This window comes from Cnephaeus nilssonii (genome assembly GCF_951640355.1).
Source record: "Cnephaeus nilssonii genome assembly, chromosome: 12".
NCBI classification, from domain to species: Eukaryota; Metazoa; Chordata; class Mammalia; order Chiroptera; family Vespertilionidae; genus Cnephaeus; species Cnephaeus nilssonii.
Window position 1 is genome coordinate 8,681,392 of NC_137083.1, and position 25,480 is coordinate 8,706,871.

Below are 25,480 nucleotides of genomic sequence, written 5' to 3' on the forward strand. Positions count from 1 at the left end.
TGAGCCGCATAAGCCAATACTGAAGTACAGCTCTATTGCCAGCAATGTCACTTGGGCAGAGAAGGCGCTGACATTTCATTTCCAAACTCACAGAAGCACAAAGAGAGTCCTTTCAGCTCCTCAGATGGAGTGCAGCCAATTTATGTGCAAAATTCCCTTGTTTCTGAGTCTTTCTGGCTTCCTCCTGTAAGATGTCTGTCAGCCATCGAAACTTCATCTTTTCCCACTTTTTCATCTGTTTCAGCTGTACTGGGCAAGTCCCTAGGTATCACACTGGCGTACAGTCTCTCCCATTAGCCTCAGAAGAACGCAACACTTACGAGTTATATAAGATGGGATATGAGTAATATCTCCGTGTGTGTAAAGGAACAAAAGCTTATGAGTGAAAAATAACCAGGGGAGGGGGAACAGGAAGTGTGATGAGATTACGTTAAAAATTTAAAGTTATCTTGCTAGGAGTTTTATAACAAATGCCATTACAAGCAGCAGTATATGCCAGCGGTCCACCAACACTCTACAATGCTTCTTAACCTTGTTTTTTGAATACACTCCGCCCTATTTTAAAACAAATAAAAATAGCATGGTTATAAAGCAAAAGTCAAGTAATATAATAAAGTACAAAAAGAAAAGAGTAAAATAAAATCAATACCCACTTAAAAATAATCATCACTGGCTTAGGTGAATATTGTTCTGGACTTTTTTTTTTAACTGATAAAAGGATAGAGAATGTTTTTATAAATAGAGACTTGTTTCATTTATCATATTTATTTATAATCACATTAACTTGTAAAAAATAGCCTTTTTTAGGCTTGTATTTAAGACAAAAAAATAAACTGAAGCAATTACTAAACTTTAAATATTTCTTTATCCCAACAGGAATTTATTTAAAAATCCATTCAAGTTTTTTTTTTTTTTTTTTTTTTAATTACCAAAAAATTCGCCGGGCTGGTGTGGTTCAGTGGTTGAGCATTTGACCTATAAACCAGAAGGTCACGGTTCGATTCCTGGTCAAGGCACAAGCCTGGGTTTGAGGCTCAATTCCCAATAGGAGGTGTGCAGGAGGCAGCCCATCAATGATTCTCTCTCATCACTGATGTTTCTCTCTCTCTCTCTCCCTCTGAAATCAATAAATGTATTTTTTAAAATTACCAAAAAATTAAAGTTAGTTATTATGTTTGCTTTTTTGTTTAGACAATATCAAATCTCTGCTATAAAAATGAGATTGGCACTAGTATAACCTCCATTCCTCCACTTCCAACTTATGTCATATTATTAAGGTTTATAATATTTGCAATATGTATCTATACTATGATTTTGGTCTTAGTTCTTTATATAAACTCAATGCTTCTGCCAGTCATTTTACTATAAGTGTCTCCATTATAGAGTTATTGATTTCATCTCTCCTATTAAATGGCTTTTAAAAAATATATTTTATTGATATTTTACAGAGAGGAAGGGAGAGGGATAGAGAGTTAGAAACATCAATGAGAGAGAAACATTGATCAGCTGCCTCCTGCATACTCCCTACTGGGTATGTGCCAGCAACCAAGGTATATGCCCTTGACCGGAATTGAACCTGGGACCCTTGAGTCCGCAGGCCGACGCTCTATCCACTGAGCCAAACTGGTTAGGGCATTAAATGGTTTCTTAAGAAGAACTCATAGGTGCTTAAGAGTATCTGATGTTATCTTTGACAACTTGGCTGCCAATAATATCCTTGTCACTTTTTTCCTACTCAGAGTTTTAGATACATCCCTCCATTTTCTCCTGTCACTGACTCTTATGGAAGTTTCAGACCCTTTGGTGACTTGCATTTTCTGCCTGAGTGGTGAAGAATTCTTCTAGTTCATTATCTTTTCAGGATACGTTTTAGTGGCAAGTACTTACTGAGAGATTTCCTAGAACATAGGGCACTTTTTTAATCTGCAGGTTCATTTCAGGAAGCTTCATCTCAGAAAATTTTTCTGTATTATATCTTTCAATACTTCTTTAGTTCCTTCCTTTTTCGGGGGTGGGGAGGAGGTCACCAATTACAAGTATGTTAAAATATCTTTGTCTTCTTACAATTATCCACTCAGAGGAAGAAATAGATAGAGCTACCCATCCTACCCAACTCTCCAATCCACTTCTTCCCAAAACCTGTGGTTTTTCTTAAAAATATATTTTTATTGATTTTAGAGAGGAATGGAGAGAGAGAAAATCATTGATCGGCTGCCTCCTGCACGCCCCTCTACTGGGATCGAGCCTGCAACCCAGCATGTGCCCTTGACTGGAATCGAACCTGGGACCCTTCAGTCGACAAGCTGACGCTCTATCTACTGAGCCAAACCGGCCAGGACCAACACTTATGATTTTAATGAGAATTCTGAATTTTGCATATTCCCCCAATGCAGGCAAGATTGGGAGCTCTTTGCATTCTTGCAGGAAAATCTGTTCTTTTCCTTTGGTGATCATCTTTTGAAGTTTAAAGAACAACAACGGCTCCTTGCTTTGCTTCATTGCTGGTGAGTTTAAGTGTTTTTTATTTTTAAGTTGTCATTTATTTTGATAGTTATTTTAGGGGAAGGAGGTTCTGTGATCTGGCCTTATTTACGCTAAGAAACCACACAAAAAACTTTAAGAGAAGCACTTGATAAAATACTTTAAAAATAACTTTATTATAACTAACGAATATAAAATCTGACAGATGTTTTCAAACATTTTTGCAAAAAAAGTAAAACCCTCCCTTGTTCTGCTCTCCTTCCCCAACCCCCAACAAGATACAGAGTAAGAACTTGGACAGAGTTTTACATGAAACACTAAACATGAAATCTTCATTCATTGGTTGGTCCTAAAAAGGCTCCAACATATTATATTCTAAGTAAAGGTCCATCAAAATTAAGAAATCAACAAACCACTTGACACTTGTTTTCTATCGTCATTATGATGCTCAATCAAAACGCTGAAGGACAAGAACTGGGAACAAAGACTGCGGGTGACAGATATTCAAAGTGCATGAATCTATGAGACCACAAACATTTGAGATAAGAATACTGGGGGTGGAATTAAACACTGACTTAAAAAAATTAATCCAAGGAAACCTATGTACATTATAGCCTTTGGCATCTGGCCGAACGTGTTTCTTCTTTATAGAGACATCATTTTGTCTCATCTACTCACCAGATTAAAGTGACCTTAACACATGTCTCATCTGACACAGATTGTCCACAGCCAATTTCACATGAGGTAGTTGGGCTGTTTACTGACATTCTAGTGAAATTGTCATGACACAGGAGACTCATACATCAAATATGCCATGCGGCTGGCTCATTAGCCTTCTGGGAAGCAACAGAAGTTACTTCTAGATCACCTTTGCTGTCATCACCGACTCCATGGACACCTTTAAAGACACCAGCATCTACCGGAGTGTGTGCGGATGAGACCAGCTTTGCAAGGAGACCAACCATCCCGGGTGGTTTCTGTTTATGAAGTGCAGGGAGGGAATACCAACTTTGAAATGTGTGTAGGAGAAAGGAAGTGCTTAAAACAAGCAGTCCCTTTCTTGGGCTCTCACCTAGCTTAGCTGGAAACATTTGTTCACTCTGAAGGAGAAGTGATTCAAAAGGGTAACCAAAGAATGTTTGCATCACAGGTCATGGTACGTGTTGTCCTTTTAGTGAAAGGCTATGTAAGAACAGCAGAGGAGCAAGGTCAATGCGAGCGTCAACTGTACCGTCAACAGCGCTCAGTCATGCCCGGGGCCCTGGCGCAGTGCGAGGAGAAGCCATGCAGGTGCTCTGGCTGCACGGGTGCAGGGGGAGCGTACAGGACGGTCTAGAGAGCAGGGTGCACATGGAGCTTTGAAGGGACCCCGAGCAGCCTGGTAACAGACAAGCAGTCTCACACCACCATTGGACAGCGAGTGACTATTTCATGCCATTACTGTGAAACCCTGAGTAGGCAATTGCAGATCACAAAGGGACCCCGGAGCAGGACGTATTTCTAAGGAAAGTCCTCTGTCCACAGCTCCCAGGACACGGGTTTGCTGCACACACTGACGTCTGCGTACAGGCTGCATCCGATCAAAGGGCAACGGCGCCAGGTCCCCAAGACCAAACACATTAGCTCAGCTAAGAGAACAATGGCTTAAAATATGCTTTACTTCTAAATCTAAAAGTATAAAAAAGGTGACAGGTCACCTTAGAAAGAAATGAAACATGAGGGGGGGCGGGCGGGGAGCTGAGGATTGTAAAACCCATGACTACAATCAGAAGCAACTGATTTTAATCAGTGATTCAGAAATGCACCATTGTGTAACCAACTTCTTGTAGGACATGGTAGTTTAGTAGGAAAAAACCAACAGTTTTCCTTCGAAAGTTTCCTGAATGTTTCACATCGTCTACTGCCCAGGACCCCTGGTGCCCTCTGGCCTCACATGATGCCTGAGATGTTCCGTCGGGTTCAGTTTCCTTAGTAAAATACCCTTTACCCAGCTCTTTTACCGATTCCACGCTGAATAAAGAAACGGGTGCTTTATCCATCGGTCCCCGCCACAAATTTTAAAAATTAAAACCACTTTTCTGAAAACATGAAGGGGAAAGCATGAACTCTTTGGATGTACACGCATGCACAGTCAGTGACTGGAAGGAGAAGGCCGGGGACTTCTCAAGCAGCACCCCTCTAATTCCGGATCACCTTTCTGGGCCGCCACGCAGCCTGGGGGTCCTGCTTCACGGCGACCTTGGGAAGAGGGTTCTCAGGAAGCTCTTGCAGTCTGGGAGGGCGTGGAGTCCTGCTGATGCGGCACCTAAGCCTGGGCGAGGCGGCTGCCAGAGGTGCTGCTGGGAAGGGGCAGAGCAGCTACGGGAGGGGGGGGGGGGGGGCGGCGGCGGATGCTCCGATGGGGGCAGATGGGGGCAGTGCCGGCGAGCGTGAGAAAGGAGAGAGGCCGCCCGGCTGAACCTGAGCTCAGCTGTCCCTCACCCTGGAACAGGCATTGGGGAGCTTTGTGTTCAGAATGGCCATAAACAATGGCAAGCTGCCTCAAGCCACTACCTACAGCTCCTCATGGGCAGGACACAGCCTTTCCAAGCCCCACTTCTGAACTCCCTGCAGAGCTGATGAGAAAACTGTCTCCACCTCACTGTCAATCACCAGTGGGGTTCGCCCCCCAAAAGGCATCCTCCTACTTAATAATTTTCACAGGATTCGCTACAAAATGTCAAATGTGCTTTCAAAGGACAAAGCAGTTGCTGTCATTGAAAGGATTCTGTTCAGTTGGATTAAGAGACTGACCCCTCCCGAGTGTCAAGCCCGGCTCCCATCTGTGGGACAGGCGCGGACAGGATGCGATGGCGTGCGGAACACCCTGGAAGGGCTCAGCCTGGGAGACACACTCCCTTTCCCTTCAGGATCTCTCCAAGGTTCCTCCTGAAAAGGGATCTCAATGTTTGAGCCCCGAGAGCGAGGGGACTGCTCTGTGGCAGACACCGGCGCTCTGCCCTCTCCTCTTGCCGGCGGGCGGAGGGAAGCGTCGGTGTCCTGGAGCCTGGCAGGATTATGGGGGAAAGCCTTAGCTATCTTTTCTCTGTCCCCTCCTGAGACAGGAACTGCGAAGTAGCACAAATTAGGGCTTGGACTACAATGGGCGCAGAGCTGTGGATGCAGGAGGAAGTGCCACGGTGCCCCGCTGCAGGTCAGGCTGAGTTACCGCCTGGCGCCGGGCTCAGCTCCTGGCTCTCTCTATTGAGGGCCTCTCAGAGCTCCACACGCCTTAGGCAGCTTTACCTGCTCCAGGGAGGAAAGTACCTCCCAAAAGACATCACCCTTTCCATGGAGCTGGGAAAGGGTGAGCAGAAAACGGAACTTACCCGTTATCCTACTGGATTCCCAGTGAGCCCAGATAATAGTAAACCTCTTCCCCAGAAAACCGAGGCTGTACACCAAGTACCTACATCAACAGAAAACGGCCACGCCGAGCAGCTTTCTGTGTGTGAATTCACAGCTTCGCGGGCAAATCTGAGGTATGTTCGTGTGCCCACTCCCTCACCTGGCGAGTTCGCCCGTGGTGACGGAGTGCGGCAGGTGGCTGGGACGGACACGTCACCGCACTCCCAGGCTCCTGGTCGCATCCTCTCCCGGGCACAAGGCCGACAGCGTCTCCATCCCAGGGGCAAGCAGACTGGCTGTTGTCTCTTTCCCTTTTAGGAGGCGATGTCAAGGGCAGGACCCCTCGTCCCCCGTCATCGTCACACCAGCCCGACAGGGAGATCCACACTGTTCCTCGTGGGAGGGGGAACAACACCCCCCCCTTGGTAAGTACCAACAGGAAGTGCTCAAGTACAGAGGAACCAGCGTCCGTGCAGCCTTGAAACATCTGATGGCGCTTTTCTAAGCTGAAGCCTTTTCTAGAAGTCCTTATGAACAGAGTACCTGCTCCACTGCTGAGCGAAATCAATGCCCATCTGTTCAGAGGCAGACGGAGGGCAAAATCAACACCCCTCCCCCATGAACCTCCCTAGGAGGGGGGTCTTTGCCCTCGGACAGAGTCATCTGTGGCTGCCCAGGGAGCATTCACCTGTGCTGCTCGGACGAGCTCACCTCTCCCCTGGGAGCCACCTCAAGGTGGGAATGCCCTCAGCTACTCGAGGAAGCGCCTCTCGTGGGAAGGCCCGTGTGCCCTCCCCAGGCACTGGGCGGTGTGGCGGCTGCGAGCAGGGCCAGAGTCCCAGGACCACCCTTCCCAGGGCAACGGCCACACAAGGTTGTCTTCGGAAGGACTGAAACCCGCTGTGAAGCCCTGCCCGTCCCAGAGCTGTGGAGCCTGCCAGCAGCTGCATTTAGCTTGGGCGATGGCTGGTTAAGCCCAGGCTGACCAGCGAGCACACGGGGAGCCACGGTCCCTGCCTGCCACCACTGGCCGGTGCGGACGCTGCCCGAGTTAGGAAAGCTGCTGAGTAAACGTGGTGCATGCCTCCCTCTCCCTTTAACTGTTATTTCCACAAAAGCCTCCTCCTCTTTGGAAAACAGGACACATCATTTAGCTCACGCAGAAGACTGGAAATTCTGGAAACTAGGATTTAATCTCAGAATTCCTCAGGGCTGTGCGCACAGAACCACCAGGAGAGCACTCAGATGCTGGTTCCTGACCCGCCCGCAGGACCCGGCTCTCCGGGCCGGTCAGCCTGGGGCTGTGCTTTCTGACCGGCCTCCAGGTGACTGACGCAGAGGGGTCCCAGTCACGCCTGGCATCACCTGCTTCCTCTGTTTAGAGGCTGTGCATGGTGAGCAGAAAAATCCCTCCACCTCTGAACCCTACTTCTGAAACTGGGTCACAACCCCTGAATGTCACCGTGCCGCTGTGGTGTCCAATGGAGACAATGTCTGGGGAAGCACGGGAACGAGGGTGGGCACCAGGCAGGGCGGGGCACTCAGCTCTGCAGAGCCATCGGCTCCCCACCCTCACGGGGTGGCACCCCTCCGGATGCCGCCACCTCCTCTGACATGTCGCACCCACGCTCTGCCCCTTTGCCTACAGAGGCCGCTCGCGCCCAGAGCCCCGGAGAGAAGATGCTCTGAAGAACGTCTAGGACAGCCCACCGACACCTCACAGCTTCCACCGGGGGCCCAGCTCCCCCCACAGCTTCAGTCTAATCCTAAATTGGCTGAAACACTACCCGTGAGTTAAAGTCCTTGATGCAGAATTTGCTCATTTTCAGCTTGGGTTGGGTGGCCCACTATAACTTAAAGCTAAAAACACAACAAAACAAAACACAACAAATGTACTTGTCAAATCTGCTCTTATAACTTGCTGTTCAAGTCTCCAGGAGGCCCTTTGAACTGAAATATATAGCACCTTGATTTTTAAACACACAGAACATATACGCATTAAAAATGATATATAAAAGCCCTAGGCTTGCCTCCATCTCCCCATGGCCCGGCGGAAGGGGTGGAGAGGGTGAAGCTGCTGCTGGAAATTAAGTGGGGCGGCCAGAGGCGGCGGCAAGCTCTTCCCTGCAGGGGCGGCGCTGTCCGCAGGCGTCACACCACCTCGTCGCTCTCCAGCCCGTGGGCGTCGTACAGCGCGTCCAGGATGGCCAGCTGCCTCTCCATGGCGGGGAGGTAGAGGCTCAGGTCCCTCTGCATCCCAGCACTGAAAGCGGCTTTCTGGTGGTCGCCCTCCTTTATGGTTAACGCGGCCACAAAATCTTCATAGGACGGAGCTGCCCGCAAAGCCAGCTGCAAAAGAACTGCTGTGAGAACGCGCATCACTCTGGCTCTTGCACGCTTTACCCTACGCACGAGCGCATGCGTGAACATGAACACACACACACACACACACACACACACACACACACACAACTGAGTGCAAAAGTAACAATAGGAATATACTTCGAATTCGTGGACTCTAAAATTTTTTTCAAGCAACAAATCAAATACTTTTAAGGCTAGAAGAAGCAGGTGTGTACTTGGGCCATCTGGAGGATGAATACAGCCATCCAGCCAGGGAGTGCTGACAGAAAAGTTTAAGAAAAGCTCCGATCTCATGCCCGGTGTGATCCAGAGGGTTCCCCTTGAGCCCTCAGAATCCACCTGTGTGCGTGTTGCTGCCCATCTTTGTCCCGACCTGGCCAGCCTCCCTAGCACCTGGCTCTTATCGTCATACCTCCGCCTCCCTGCACCACCCATCTCCCCCCACGTGGACAATATTTCCTTCACACTCTGGACTGAATATTCAGTTTGCTTGTGCACTGATGCTTTCATGCATTCTACCCCAGCTCATCTCTCTAGGAACCTGTACAGCTCATATCCTTATTTTGCAGATGAACATCACAAGGCTAACGAGTGCCCGGCCAGGACCTGAGCTTCGGGTCGTCTCTGTGCTTTGCCAACTGCCCTCTCACACCACATCGCTCTCTGATGGAAGAGCTCCCCTCCCTTTGTCGACCACCTGCTCCCTAAGCTCCCTAAAACCCAGCGCCTGGCTCTGCTGAGATCTCCGGAGACGTTTTAGAATCCTGAATTATCATTCTACAGTTTCTTTCTTGAGCGTCCTCACACTTTGAATTTGAAAGCGTTTGGGAATCGACCCTCCCCCTTTGTGCAGCTGGAGAGTGACTGGCATTTCTCTCTCAATGATTGCAGCACAGGCCTGCCTGGGTGAAGAAGACCTAGACTTGACCCCAAATCTTTCACTTGTTTGCTTGAGGAATTTCAGCAAGGTGCTCGACCTCCCAGAACCTCAGTTCCTTGATTCGGAGCAGAGAACAGTACCACTTTCCTTATTTGAAGGACTAATGGAATATGGATGACATACTTAACCCACTGCCAGGCACATATCAAATACTCAAATGATGGTAGGGGTACATGGGAGAGAGCAGAGAATGTAGAGAGGGCAATTATCCAAAATTATAATGTGAGAAAATCTCCCAGAACCGAAGGGTATGAGACTCCAGATTTAAAGACACACCCAAGTGCTGAGTGCAATGGATGAGAAAGATCAAAGGGGAAACGTGATAAAATTTTGGAATGTGGGATAAAGAGAAGATCCTAAAAGCATCCAGAAGAGGAGGAGGGGCAGTTTATACAAAATAGAACAGGAATTAGAATGGCATTAAATTTTACAATAGTAACAGTGGAAGATGGAGGACAATAGAGGTGTGCCTTCAAAATTCTGAGATATTAACCTAGAAGGCTATACCCATCAACACACACTCTGGAAAACAGGGCAGAATAAAGACATTTTCAGGTATGTAGGCAATCAAAAATGTAGCACCCTCGTATCCTTCCCCTTAGGGAGCTGCTGGAGAATGGATTCCACCAAAATGATGGGTTAGATGGAGAGAGATACCTGGTCGCAGGCCCTGGGAAATGAAATGAAGGTGAGGTGGGGATTTAATAATGTAGGAGAACTTGTGAGGAAAAGTCCTCGGGCAGTACAGCACAACAGGCCTGAACAACTAACTCAGACTGGAATGAGTTTAGAAAGTTCTGACAGGGATGTCCCAAGAAAAAAACACATAATGACACATTTGTGAGTTCAGAGTGATGGTGCTTTGAGAGGTCTGATGGTGCAGGGAAAAATAAAAACATATAAGAAAGAACAAAAAACCTGTAGAATACTGGCTCATTGTCATAATGTTAACTTGTGAGTCATTATTTTGGGATGGTGGAGGTAGGGGAAGTGAGGTAGTGACAGCGAGGTCTAAGACAGCTCAATTCTAATCTATAACAGAAAGTTGACATTTAGTGACTATGACTGATCAGGCCACAAAGAACAACAGACATTCTTAGAATCCCGGACGTATTAGAAGAGACAGCCTCTTTGGAGTAAGTCTGGGAAGTAGGGAGCCCAAGCAGGGACTGCTATTTTTTGCTGTAACATTTTGTATAAACCATACGCACATATGTTTTAGTATAATAAGACATTTAAAAAGTTTTCCCGGAGTGGGGCCCAGGGAGTTCCTCAAAGGCTTCTAGAAGATTGTGATGCAGCCACGTCTATTTGGGAACTAAGGACAGAGCTCAACCGAAGAGGAAAGCAAAAAGGCCAAGTGATGATGGTGAGTGACCTCGATGGAGGCAGAGCCTGGACTGGGCATCACTCAGTTCTGCAGACTATGTCTGTTTGAAGAGAAAAGCTAACTATTTGGCTGATGAATGAATCAAATTCCTTGAGTGTAAAAGATGTTTCCCTGACCAACTGAGATCAGTTAAATGCACTTGCCCCTGCTAATTAATCAGCACGTTAGGAAACTCAATAAACTTTCCAAAGCAGGAATGACTTGGAAAGACTGAAAGGGCCAATCTGGCTCCTCTATTGAGAAGGCTGTTGCCAAAGGCTCAACATAATCTATTTTCTTAAGAACCAGCAACTTTTAAAAGTATTGGCAATAATATCAAGGACCTTCAAAATGTCCTTGTTCTATAACTTTGGGTATATTATCTTCCTCTTTGTGTCTCAGGTTTCTTTGTCTACAAGTAAGGAAAATAAGAGAACCTGCTGAGTTATGAAATTAATAACTTCACAGACAGAGAGCACTTAAAACAATGCCTAGTGCACGGTCAATGCTCAAAATTCCAAGTTGTGGTTGTAGCTATTGGCAGTAGACAGAACAATTTTAATTCTAGGAACCTATTTGAGAAAATAAGAAATTTTTTTTAAAGGAAAAAATGCATATGAACAGACACTGTTTTATCTGTATTAAGAAATTTAGAAGCAGCTTAAATTTCCAACACAGAGGATTGGATGGAACCTCCATAGTAGGGAATATTGTACAATCACTAAAAATAATGGTTTTCAAAAACTTATGGCATTAAAAAATGATCATGATAGAATCTATTATGTGGGGAGAAAGAATACAAAATTATACTACAAGCTAAAGTAAAAAAATTTACATGCATGTACAAAGTACAAAATAAAGATAATTATAAACATATAATATAAACATGTCAATATAAAATATAAACACTTGTAAGTAGATACATATTTAGAAATATATAAAACTAAATAGAATAATATTTTAAAGAATATATAAAATATACAAAAATGAAAGTGAGAAAGGTAAATCACAAAAATATTAAAAATGGTTATTATGGAGTGATAAGAATATGGACAAGTTTAATTTTTCCCCTTCCTATTCTTCCATAACTTCTACAATGCATTGTGATGCATCTAAATTACTACATATTAGGGAAATGCCATAAATTAAAAAGTCCTTTTAAAGACTCATGCTTATGATAAATTTTCTGCTATAGCTGCATTCTTGTCGACAGTAACCCTTCGATCATTAATATTTCAGGATTTAACTTTACCTCTACACTGAACCCTCCCCTCCCCCACATTTACGCTTCTTGTACACAGGGCAACTCAATGCTTTAATGCTTTGTCATCTGACAGTATTCACTCAGGGAGACTGAGGAATGTAGCAGCATCTGCTGCCTAATTATTCACCAGCAGCTTCTCGACTCTTCTGTGCTCACTGCAGAGACTGTGTGGGGAGTGAGCACAACCTTTGGAGACAGCAGGTAGCCGCACTTTGGGACTGGAATGAATAGCTCTGAATTTATAAAATAGGGGGAGCCAATGCTGAGGATTACCAAAGGTAAGAAACGGACGTGCCTGGCACAATGCCCAGCACACAATAGGTGTCCAGCAGCTGCACGGCAGCTATTATTCTAACAGGCAGTTTGTAGCTGCAACTAGTCTGGCTCCTGTTATCTCCACGCTTTCAAAAATGATTTCATTTTCACTAAAATTTGATTCCTTCCACTTAAATTCTTCCCACTTTCTTTACCTGCCTCCAAATAAATCATGACCTAAAACAGTTCTTACCTTAGGCGAATGATGTCTCCTATCCTTTCAATGAGCAAAACATCACCTGCGAGGCTGTTTTTAATCACATTCTGCCACGGTTCCCCGTGTCCCCTACGTGTGACAGCCTTTTCACGGCTGCATCTGCCTGAGACGGTGGTCTTAGGAACACATTACTGCTGACCCGCAGGGGCCGCTACTCCCGCTATTTCCCACACCCCCGGGCTCGGCGATTTGTCCCGGGGACTGAGTCCCAGGTGTGTGTTCTTCCTCCGGCAACATGCTGGGAAGGAAGGAATGGGGCGTAATAGGAGCCCAAACCTGTGCATACAAACACCTCCACCACGAAACTAACTGGGGAAGAAGAGACTCCTGGTCCGCGCTGTCCGAGCACCCGATCCAGCGAACAGCCAAGGAGATTCCACTGGAGCACTGGGATGGGTGGGGCAAAGCACTCTAACAGTCTGTTCTTTGTCACCAACATTCCCACACAACTAAGACCTACAGCCTTTAATTAAATGAGCAACACTTTGTTCTTATTCTGGAAGACAAAGCAAACAGGAACACATGCACCCAAAACCAAACCAAACCACCTCTGGGACCCCCAGAGCGTTAGGAGGCAGGAGGATTACTTACCGCGAAAACCCCGCGAACAACCCAGCCGTGGTGCTGCCGTAACGTCTTACCGTACGCGTTGTCTTGAAAAGAAGAAAAGCTCCATGAGCACTGGGTCTCACCAGAATTTGATGTGCTTTTAGTATCGTGTCCTTTCTCATGTATGGTCTTAGGAACTGATGAAAAGCCTCATTGTAAGATTATATAGCCCAATGTTTTGGGTAGGAAAAAAGCCTACACAGATTTTTGTTTTAAAGAAAAATATATATTCCCACTCTTACCCTGTGTCAATATATCTGAACTCCAGCTTATCATCAGGGGGCGGGGGGAGGAAGTTCAATATGTATAAGGAAATAAAGAGGGAGGAAAGGATACTGGAAAAATCGAGATGACCTACATCTAGATACACACTATAAAATATTAAAATGCAGCTATTTGAAAGGTTGTGTGACCCTGAGCCAGGCCCTCAGCTGTCTCCCCTTTTGTAAGATGATCCTAAGGTTCTTTTCTTTTTTTCAAATATGTTTTTATTACTTGCAGAGAGAGGAAGGGAGAGGGAGAGAGAGAGGGAAACACTGATGATGAGAGAATCATTGATCGGCTGTCTCCTGCATGCCTCCTACTGGGGATCCAGCCCATATTCCAGGCATGGGCCCAGGAATTTAACCGTGACCTCCTGGTTCATGGGTTGATGCTCACCAGCCAGGCTAGGGTTCTTTTCAATTGTAACATTCATTCTGGGTTAGCCACACCAGCCAGGCTAGGGTTCTTTTCAATTGTAACATTCATTCTGGGATGTCAAATGTTTATCCTAGATGTCCTAGGACCCTGGATACACAGCATTAGACCCAGAAACCTTAGAACTATTTTGGAAAGAAGGGCTTAAAGTTAATGATCTAGTTATGAAGTAAATGGTGAGGCCCATTAATAAAAATCATTCAGATTCTAGACTTTAAAGATAAAAACCTATTCCTTTTGTGCCATTGTGCTTTAAAATATGACTTAAAAACAAGTATATAATAAATTTTATTACAAAAAAAATAATCTCAAGAACAAGGTGACTGCATTTTTTGCCAGGGATGCATTCTTAAATGCTTTAAATAATTCAATATGTGCAAAATTCAAAACTGATTTTTCCACAGGAATAAGTTCAGCCCCAGGAGGCACAGAGCTTTATCATCGTAATGCATTTTTACTTCAACGCTCCATTTTATTTTCTAGGCACCATCTCCCGTAGTTTACAAAGCGCTTATTCCTAAATTAATACAGAGTATCAGGGGAGTTGTTTGACCTTCTTCAGCATGTTTAGCTCATCTAAATTCTATTCTAAACTTATGTATTTTCATGTGCTAGTTTCAGCACTAGTACAAGTACCACCACCATTTAATGAATGCTTAGGTTTAGCATAGGATATAAAATATTTTAAGTTATAACGAGGGTAGGGAATGACTCAGGGGGCTCAAGATCCCTGGGGTTGGGGACCTTTACATGCCATGAGAGGATTCTGAGCTTCCCCCCTGAGGCACAGGGGCAGTTTATAAAAATATACTAGCTTACTGCTTTTTTCTGATCTCACAAGTAACACATGCTCGTTGTTAAAAATATGGGAAACACAAAAAAGGAGGGAACTAGGAAACCTGAATAACTGTGGCTCTCAGAGAAGCACCGTGGCATCGGGGTGTACTCTCTCCGTCCTTCTTCCTATAAGATAGTGTATTTTCTTCGACTAACGGTCACGACCAATCAGGCTTGGAATTGTGGTAGGGGAGCAACATGGTGAGACTTAGCAAATGTCGCTGCCTGGGTCCCCGAGCCTCCAGCCAGAGCCCCCTTGGCTGGACAAACTGCCTATTTGCAAGGGCTCTGGGTCCAGTGTTATGCCAACCTCAGAGACATTATACTCTTTCTACACTTTACCATTTACTTATTTATTTAAATATGTTTTTATTGATTTGAGAGAGAGAGAGAGAAAGGGAGAGGGAGAGGGATACATTGATTGGCTGCCTTCTACATGCCCCCTACTGGGGATCGAGCCTGAAACCTAGGCATGTGCCCTCACCGGGAATCCAACCAGTGACCCTCGGTTCATGGGACGACACTAAACCACCTGAGCCACAGCAGCCAGGACACACTTTGCCCTTTAAGTCAACCATTCAAAAAAGCCCGAAGCCTTCCTCCATGCCCCCTTCTCTAGGGCAACCAGAAAACAAAGGTGCTGGGGGTCTGCGCAGCGTGGGCAGGCAGCCTGGCTGAGGAAGAGGGAGTGTTTGTGGAGCAGCACGACCTGTGTCCCCTCCTGGCCTTCCAGGAGGCAGCTCTTCCTTACTGTGTCTGCACCTTGCCAGAGAGGAGTCCCACCGGCAGAATGTGGGCCGGGGGGTCTAACGGAAGAAAACGATGTTAGAGAATTGGGCTGGATCCTGACTCAGGCCCAGCAAGACCACTGCTATAATTTAAAATCAACAAGTACAATTAAACTCATTAAAAAAAAAACCACGGTTTGCCCAAAGTCCTTAGCTGACTTCTAGGGCTGCATTACAGCACGAAGTCTAAGCCTGACCTATTTTGGTTACCCAGAGATTAGATAATGAAATACATTAATCTTCACTGTAATACTCATTCGTCATCCTCATGCGTGCTCTACAATCAGGAGGTATTTTTGGCTTCCAAAGACATAAATGATGCCCTTCTCCCAGTTCTCTGAGACGGGTCACTTCCTTTGAGCCCGCGTCAAGACTTCTGAGCAGGAAGCCGTGCCAATAAATCACCTTGCCCAATTCTCTCCTTTACAAGTGAAGGAACAGAAAACCCAGAGAGACTGTGACTTCCCCAAGGTCACAAAGCTCAAAGCAATGAGAACCTGGGGCATTCTGTCGCATTAAGCCATTCTGCCAAAAACTAACGTTTATCCTTCGTGAAACAAAATGATGAGAATGAAAAATGTGCCTTTCCCACCCATTTCCTGAAAGAATTTGGACCTTAGTCTGTTTGTGGAAACCAAACAACTGTGATTTCTTTCCTGGTAACTCAGAAACTCGCTGTGAGGTACTCAGAGACCATGGCTAGACCTACCTTAGTATCTGAGCACGAACCCTCCCACCACAGCTGGTGGACAACCACTCGGGCCAGAAATGGGATCTATGGGAGTCTCTAGCACAGACCTATCATCGGTAAGAATGTGTAAAGTCCCTTTGAAGACAAAGAAGAAACGAAAATCTACGTTTTGAGCGAGAGCTTAGGAAGTAGATAAGCAAGGCCAGGAAAGGTGGAATCCATCCTTTGCTGAGCCCAGGAAGTAACACCGATCGCCGCCCTGCAAACGAGCTAATGTGGCAGCCCTGCCGGAGTGGCTCGCAGGAAGAGGTGCAGTGGACAAACATGAAGAGCAATACCGAGTGAGAAAGGAAGAATGTGCATAGCGTGACACCATGTATACATGCTTAAAACATGCAATGCAGTACTAGATACTGTAACACACAGACACATAAACACATAGAAGTATAAAAACATGCACTGTGGAATGACAAACCGCACATTCTGGAAAAGGAGATAGTCATGGGTCAAGGGGTGGCACATGGGTTCTGTACTGAACTGTTCTATATATTTGGCCAAGTGACCGGTATTTGTCAAATGTCTGAAATACTTAAAATAAAAAGACTGAGCTATTAGGAAAATTCCCTCTGAATTCTTTATAGTGACTAAGCTTCAGGCAGAACGGACTGTCTAGAGAAAAGCCGACTGTAAGCAGCAGACAGGTGAAAGGGGTGCCCAGAGACGTCCTTTGTTCACTCCAGGCGCCGTCTAGACGGAACTTGGACGTGAGCCCATTCTGCCAGCAGAGCCACATGCTGTGTGGCGTTTCGGAGCGAGCACGACTTGATGAACATTCCATGGTATTGTCAGAACGATTAGTCAAGTTATAATTTGACACTGAGTATGTGATTACGAGTGCGGGCTTTCTCACAGAGCTCTCCCTGTCTGTATTAAATATGTGACCGAGCATCCTGGAGATCCTGGGGGGGGGGGGGGGGGGCGGGGCGCGACAGGGGGTTCATATTTATCTGACATTTATGGAGTCATTCCGAGTTGAGGGATGTGCTGCGTGCTATCCCCCCAGAGGGAACATGCTGACACAGAGCACGTGGCATTTAGTACAATGGGGCGTGAGATGCCAGAACAGCTTTTCTTCCCGCCACTTACAGGGCTGGTCTCCAAAAGCTCTGTGATATGGCGCCTGCCATAGAGGGGCTTAGCTATAGGCTGGGCCATTAAACATACCTGCTTTGTGACCCAAATCTTTCCTTAGAATGACTTCTAGAGAATGTCATAGGACATTAGGGGTTCAAAGCTTCTTGGCATAGCACCACCCAGAATATTATCATCATTATGGGGAACCCAAGTGATGGCTCAAATGCAAGGGCGGCAGCGTAAAGCCCGAGGCTCCCTTGCAGGTGCAGGGCACTCATTCGAGGCCACAGGACTGCAGCAATACAGTGACTATCCATGTACTTTCTAGGGAGTTAATAGATGACAAGGTTTCCATCATGGCATTTAAGCCTTTTACATGTCTTCTCCCATTTCCAAGGCCACTAAGATTACACAAGTTCTGTGAACATTTACCTCAAACCCTTTCTTAAGCCGTATTTTCAAATTTGGGAGTGGCATCCAAGGTTTATCTTTAGTTTATCCCTAACACTGTCTTGCTGTTCTTAGGTTGGAAAAATTCTGTCATCAGAAAACTACTAATTCCCATGGAAGGAAGGCAAAATCATCTGATGCTGAGGATAACCAGGTGCGCTTTCATGTCCTAGCCCTAGATGACTGGGTCTCACACTTCAGCAGGGATTAGAATCACCTCAATGGCTTGTTAATGCTCAGACTGCTGGGCTCTGCTAGACTTCTGAGTCAGCAGGTGTCGAGTAGGGCCTGGTAGTCTGCATTTCTACTAAGTTTCTGTGTGTGTGGGGGCGGTTAGGGAAACCTTTCTCCACACTGAACACAGCAGCGGGAAACTAGTGATCCCTACAAGGAGGATATGATTTACGGTAAATCATGAAAACCTCTGAAATAATCCTGAACACTGGATGCAGTCTCACATTCACAGCCCCTCTTCCTTTCCACTGAAAACAGTGCTGAGGGGGGAGAGGGGAAGCAAAGGCTGAGACTGGCTGTGATTATTTCCGTTTTGAAGCAGCACTGCCCTTCAGGCCTCCTCTCTCTTCAGGGTCAACATTTCCTGGTCCACTCTCCTAACAGGTAGGGGAGAAAAAGGGGCAGAGTTAGGGGCGAGGGGTGGGGACAGGACTGGAAGGGTATATCCTCCATTTCCTTTTCGCCTCCAGGGGCAAAGCTTTTCCTTTCACGTGCTGGTGTGAAAGCAGCTGGGTGCTATTCCACCCCAGTCCAGCAGGGGGCGAGTGAGATTAGCATTCCTCTCTGCCCCCTACACACAGCCCTACAAAGCAATGGCATCACCTGACAGACCCCCTGCTGCATTTCCTGCAGGTGGAGCAGTGGTTCCCAACCGGGGCACATGCCCCACAGGGGGGCAATTTGATTTTTAAGGGGGGGGCAATTAGAGATTTCTTATGGTCCTAGGGCCTCATATACAGTATATAAACATATACTGTGACATATTTATACATTTCAGTTCTCTATTATGTTTTGAAACTTTACTATTTTTTCATATCACTTCATATTATTATTTTTAAAACAATTTCTTAGTGATTTCCTCCTCAGTACTTCAACTGTCCTTTTGTTCTTGTATTTTTCTCTTTCATGGATGTCATGTTCTTTGGAAGCTTGTTTAGACGAAGTTCATGGCCTTTTAGGGTTCCTCCACGTTCACTTTTTGAATAATAAGAATTATATGTCATGGGGCGTTTTAGATGCTTAGGTGGGGCATGGCCAAAAACAGGTTGGGAACCACGGTCCTAGTGTGAAATCTCCCTGCTAAGAAGTTACTCTGTGAAGAGAAATGTCTGGCTTGGCACCCAAGCTTTGCAAACTTTCCATTTCTGATTTGGGACAAATAAACCCCATATATCAACGTTATATATCATGATGATAAGAATATAAATAATGATAGAAGCTAATCTCTATTAAGTGCTTATCATGTGCCACTTTTCTGATCTTTTTACATGCATGAAAAGATTTCATCTTTACAACAGCTTTGTTAGAAAAACTGGATCATTACTGCCATTTTATGGATGAGGAAAAGCTTTTCCTCTCACTTGCTGGTGTGAAGCAGAAAGTTAAGTATACATCACCATGGTTAGTATATGTCTATGAAGCAGAAAGTTAAGTATACATCACCGTAGTTAGCTAGTTATTAATAAAGAAAAGAGCAAAGGAAGTCAGACATTGTTGAGCACGGTCACCTGGGAAGCCGAGGCCTATCTGCTCCCCCAGGAAGCTACAGCTTCACACTCCCCACAGGAAACCACCGTCCATTCCCCCACAGGTCACTGGGAGCCAAGCACAGATAGCAATGAAGTCAAAATGGTGCAGGGGGAGGTGCTGGACCATAGAGGCAGTCTAGTCTAACCTGGGAAAAGATCATTGGCTAGGGGTGGAGCCAATGCAAGCCCGGGAAAGTTTGGGAAGCTGATTGGGGAGCACCTGACCATGTGGGTCCAGTGGCCGCCTGGGGCTGTGAAAACTGCACAGGCTCTGAGGACTATGAAGCAGAAACCCTGGGCACTGGCCTTTGCCCTGCTGAAGACACAGCTGTACTTTTTCCATGGCAGGACCGACGGAGATGGGACATTGGGAAGCCAGAAGGATAACTCTTGCGATATTACATCACAAGTAAACCATGCCACCACGCCACAATCTCTCATGCGTGTGTCCTTGGAATGCTTTCCTCTTGATCCCAAGGAAGAGCCTGATACCCACCGACAACAAACTGACCAGGGCACAATGCTCTAACGTGGTGGAATGCAGAGAGCCCATGATCTTTACCACGCCACAGGTCAACAAGTTCCCCAGGTACTGGTTAGGGGCGTGACCCGATATGATGAATATACTTTTAGTACTGAAATCAGGACACATAGGGGAGAACATAACTGAGACTGTCCTGGAAATTCAGGGATGTATGAGAAACCAAAAAATGCAGGTAGCCCAGGATGGTGGAGACATTTTGTCAGGGAAATGAGGACCTTGGAGGCAGAGGTCCTAAAGTGGCCCTGATTCAAACTCTTCGTGGTGAGTTTGCTAATGCTCAGACTGCTGGGCTCTGCTAGACTTCTGAGTCAGCAGGTGTCGAGTGGGGCCTGATTCAAGTATATTCATCATATCGGGTCATGCCCTTAACCAGTATCTGGGGAACTTGTTGACCTGTGGCGTGGTAAAGATCATGGGCTCTCTGCATTCCACCACGTTAGAGCATTGTGCCCTGGTCAGTTTGTTGTCGGTGGGTATCAGGCTCTTCCTTGGGATCAAGAGGAAAGCATTCCAAGGACACACGCATGGGAGATAGCATGTATGTTAATCCTTCACAATCGTGGTTACCTAACCTATAAAAATAGACTGATTTGAGGATTAAGTTGTCTAAATTCTTCATAAAGTTACACAAATACCAGCTTTTACTGTTTCATGGCACATCAGCAAGTTTCTAGACAGAAAGGTCTGGGAAAACCATGTAGGAGTAGAATCCCTAAGGCCTTATGGCCCAGAGGAAGGACTAAGAGACAAACTCACCTGGAGACTGACAAAATGCTGCAATGATCACTGGCTCCCCTGCCCAACAGAAGCATCAAACTCATTCATTTTACTGCTTATAACCATGGCTACTTAGAGCCTGACCATGTGCTTCTCCACATCCTAACAACACAGGGCTTCAAAGTCATAGGGAATTTCACCCCCACACCCCAGGCCTCGGGGCCCCTGCTGGAAGAATGTCCTATAGGACAAGAGTGGGAATTCAGCCACTGTTAGGAGCACTAAGAGGATGCTTCCAAGTCTTTTAATGTTTTTCAAAACTGGTCTGATAGATACATGGATCCATCCATCTATCCACCCACCCCCCATCAGTGTTTACTAAACACCCACCATGTTCTCGTCTTTTGACCTCGGCCTTGACTTCAGTCTCGACTCTGCCACTCCAACAATAGAGCATGTGGGGCATGCGAGGACTACAAGATAATGGCCAATCCTTCATCTCACACCAGAGCAAATTCCCAGCGTTCCCCAACCCCTTCCTTTCATGGGAATCCAAAATAAGCTTCTCTTTGGATACTGATTTTAGAAGACTGTACTGCATTTGAAGATTAACTTAGGAAGAATGGACTTCTTGGAAATGTTAGGTTTTCCTATTAAGATTAAGAAATGGCGCTCCATTAACTTAACTCTTCCTTAAGATACACTGATTTTAATAATTTAGATCTAGATGATCAGGCCACTATCTCATGGGTTCTTTTTAAACCAAGCATGTAAGAAACAAACAATTAATCATGACGAACAAAAAGAAACAAAATCATAAGCTGAAGAGCAGAATTCCCCTCCATCCTGTGTCTTCCTCCGGGGCCTCCATCCCACACCCTGTTCAATCGATCCATCGAAATGGAAAGAACACTTACTCAGGGCTGTCTGGATATCCTTTTCTCCATTTTTCACTTCTGTTAAAAATCCTTTCAAGAATTTGAGACCTCTAAAACAAAAAGGAGGAAGAAATATTAGTTTCAAAATTCACTCCTGTTAAATGGGTAGAAAGCAACGGCAGAGCTCGGCTTACACTACGTGGCCACAAACCTAATGGCTACCACATCGGAGAGCACAGCTTGCACAAATGCAGTACCGTCTTCTAAATCAGTTTCCAGTAATATCTTGGGCTCGACAGCCAGCAGACTGAGTCATGGCAGTCCTTTCCGGTGTCTCCCTGCCTGTTCCCTCCAGCTTGCTCTGGCTCTTCTCAGCTGTATGGCTACACAGGGGTTTTCAAAATGTGGTCTCAGGGCCAGCAGCTTCAGCAACCCTTGGGCACTTGCCAAAAAGGAAAATTCTGAGGCCCACTCCACACTTACTGAGCCAGAAACTGGGATTGGGGTGGAGCAACTATGTTTTTAACAAGCCCTCCAGGTGGCTCTGATGTCCCTAGAGTTTGTGATCTACTGACTAAAGCAAAACCAGTCAACTTTATCATGCTTTAATCTTGTGTATACTGTTAATATTAACCATGTTTATCAACATCAAGAGGAAGGCAAAACAAAACAAAACAACAAAACAAATATGGTGTTTTATTCATTAGAGCTTCCGGGAAAGTCTATGCAAGTAGGCCAGACCCTCCACTCAGTAGCCTCCTTTCCATTACAACTGCTTTGCTGAGTTTTAAGTGCGGCCCCACCCCAGCAGCCTCACCTCTTCAGCCACAAGAGGGCTTCTGTAGCCGAGTTCCTAATGCGGGCTACATCAGCCTCCACTTCATGCAGCACTATCTTCTGGAGGGTGGTAAACTCTTCCTTGTTGGTTATATACTTCTGATTCACTTTCTGCAGGAAAAGCAGGGAAGCAATCTAAGTTCAAAATGCTAGAGCCACCAAGAGAATCAGTATAGTACTGAGACTTTTTTTATTTTTTAATATAATTTACTGATTTTTTACAGAGAGGAAGGGAGAGGGCTACAGAGTTAGAAACACTGATGAGAGAGAAACATCAATCAGCTGCCTCCCGCACACCCCCCACTGGGGATGTGCCTGCAACAAGGTACATGCCCTTGACTGGAATCAAACCTGGGACCCTTCAGTCTGCAGGCTGACGCTCTATCCACCGAGTCAAACCAGTCAGGGCAGTACTGAGACTTTTGAGTTTGTCAAGCAGGCCTCTTAAGAAATAAAAATAAATGCAACCTCTCTATTACTTTCTTCCTTATGTTTTCAGGATTTGCTTATTATTATTATTTTGAGAATTCTTATGAGGCTTAAGCTAGAATTACATAGTTAGTCTCAGCGTTTTAAAGTACTATTTTTTTTTTCCTGCTCCAGAACCTTTCTCACAGCTGTCCTATACTTTCTATTCTGAGATCAAATACAACAATCATCTATTTCTGAATGGAATTTCACGCAACTATTTCCTCCAAGTATAGAGTCTCCCCAGAGACAAGCTGGTATATTCACCTTAATATTTCCAACAAGATCCATTTTAACAGGAGCAAACACTGTAGGGCCAAGTTTGTCTAAAAGGAAAAATTAAAAACATCTTTGAAAAAGCAATATTTTCAAGTGGAAACTATTTTTATAGTAACAATCAATTTAGCAGGCTTTCTCCCTCCTCACCCCCCCCCCAAAAAAAAAAAAACACCTTATAGTTTTTGCTTTTAAATCCTTTTCTAAACATAAACTTCAAAGGCACTTGGGATACTATCATCACCTTTTTCTATTGTGCTACCCTGAGGTGAGTAACTATAATAAGGTCCTAAGTGGCAGGGGAGGATAATCCTATAAACTCCAAATACATATTGTAATCCTTAGGACTATACCACCCAATGTGGTGGCCATTAGATTTGTGGTCACTTAGTGCTTGCAATTAGCTAGTCCAAACTAAAATGTATTGTCAGTGTAAAATATATACCAGACTTCAAAGATTTAGTGCCAAAAAGGAATGCAAAATTTCTTATTAATGATTCTTTTATATTGATTACATGTTGAGATGATATTTTGAATATATGAGGCTAGACAAAATAAATTATAAAAATTAATTTTATCTGTTTTATTTTACTATGTTAATGTACCTGCTAGAAAATTTAAAATTACATATGTGGTTTGAATATTTCTGTTGGACAAGAACAACTAAAAAAATAACACAATTGGGTAGAGCTAAAAAGCCAAAAGAGAAAAGATAATAAAATTCAAAAAAAAAAAATACTTGATAAATCCAAAAGAAAGGCAGGAACAAAGATAGGTAGTTAAAAAGCCAAAGAGGAAATAAAATTGAATACTAAAAAATAACATTAATTGGCTAGAAGTCAAGACAGGAGTAAAAAAGGAACAAAGAACAGATAGGACAAATAGAAAATAAATAGCAAGATGATAGAAACAAATAACACGATAGTAAACTTATATTCATCCAAACAATGTAATTCACTACATTAACAAAGTACAGGGGGAAAAAAACACTTGATAATTTCAATAAATACAGAAAATATGTTTTAAAATGAACTCATTCAACAGGGGGATGGGGGCATGTGTGTGTGGGGGGTTGGGATGGGAATGGGGGGGGTTGATGACAAATATGTGATACCTTAATCAATAAAGTAATTTAAAAAAAAGAAAGCAAAAAAATAAATAAATAAAATTAACTCATTCATGATTATAAAAATTTAATGTACAAAAGTCAATGGTATCTATGTGCTATCAATGAACAACAGGAAAATGGAATTGTTTTTACAATAGCATGAAAACTATTAAAATTCTAAAATTTATTCCTAACAAAAGATGTATAAGACATCTATACTAAAAAAGTGATACAAACATTGTTGTGAAAATAACAAATACCTGAGTAAATGGAGAGATACAGGATGATCAAGCATTAGAAGACTCAATGTTTAAGATACATGTCAGTTCCCTCCTAATTGGCTTAGATTCAATGTAATCTTAATAAAAATATCAACAGGCTTTTTCATAGAACTGGAAAGCTAAAACTTATGTAGACATGCAAAAGACCTAAAATTGCCAAAACAATCGTGAAAATAAGAACAAAATGGGAAGAGTTACATTATCGAATTTCAAGCCTTACTGTAAATGCACAGCAATTAGGACTCGGAGGTATTGGCGTAAGAAAAACCAAACAGACCACTGACACAGAAGAGAGTCCAGAAATAGACCCACGCTTACTAGGTCAATTGGTTTTCTACAAAGCTGCCAAAGTAATGTAAAAGGGGAAAACTGGCTGTTCAACAAATGGTTCTTGAACAACCAGATATAATAATAAAAAGAATCTCAACACTTACTTCACACTATACACAGAAACTAATTCCAAGATGACTTACAGATGGAAACAAAATCAAAATCAAAAGTAAAGACTATAGAAGATGACAAGGAGAATATCTTCATAACCTTGGGGGTGAGCAAAGATTTCTAGGACACTGAAAGCACTAACTATAAAAGAAAGAAAACAGATAAATTGGATTTCATGAAAATTAAAAACTCTGCTCTTCAAAAGACATCAGTAAGAATCGGGCAGCCATAGTCTGGGGGGAAAATACTCATAATGTGTATGTTTACACCGGAATGTTACTCACAATATATAAAGAACTCTTATGAGTCAGTAATAAAAAGAAAATTAACCTTTTAAAAAAGGAATAAAGCCCTAGCCAGTTTGGCTTAGTGGATGGAGTGCCGGCCTGCGGTTAAGGGCACATTCCTGGGTTGAAGGTTCGCTCCCCAGTAGGGGGTGTGCAGTAGCCAGCCGATCAATGATTCTCTCTCATCATTAATGTTTCTCTCTCTCTTGCCCTCTTCCTTTCTCTCTGAAATCAATAAAAAATATACTTAAAAATCCTACATAATAAAAGGGTAATATGTAAATTACCATCACTCCGCTACGCCCACGATTGGGCCAGTGGGAGGCACAGGGGGC

The 25,480-nt window shown here is 44.4% G+C and overlaps 1 protein-coding gene across 1 annotated transcript in view; it reads right to left on the bottom strand.

The window, feature by feature from the left end:
• Positions 1 to 2,516: 2,516 nt before the first annotated feature.
• The window catches only part of PLEKHA8 (pleckstrin homology domain containing A8), a 50,464-nt gene continuing 27,500 nt past the window's right edge, over positions 2,517 to 25,480 (bottom strand). Inside the window, exons 10-14 of the mRNA XM_079785883.1 lie at positions 23,020 to 23,078; positions 22,265 to 22,395; positions 21,487 to 21,557; positions 12,929 to 12,990; positions 2,517 to 8,217 (exon numbers count right to left, since the gene is read on the bottom strand). Of these exons, the coding sequence (XP_079642009.1) occupies positions 8,020 to 8,217; positions 12,929 to 12,990; positions 21,487 to 21,557; positions 22,265 to 22,395; positions 23,020 to 23,078 (521 nt within the window). The 3' untranslated portion in view covers positions 2,517 to 8,019. The remainder of the gene's footprint in view (positions 8,218 to 12,928; positions 12,991 to 21,486; positions 21,558 to 22,264; positions 22,396 to 23,019; positions 23,079 to 25,480) is intronic.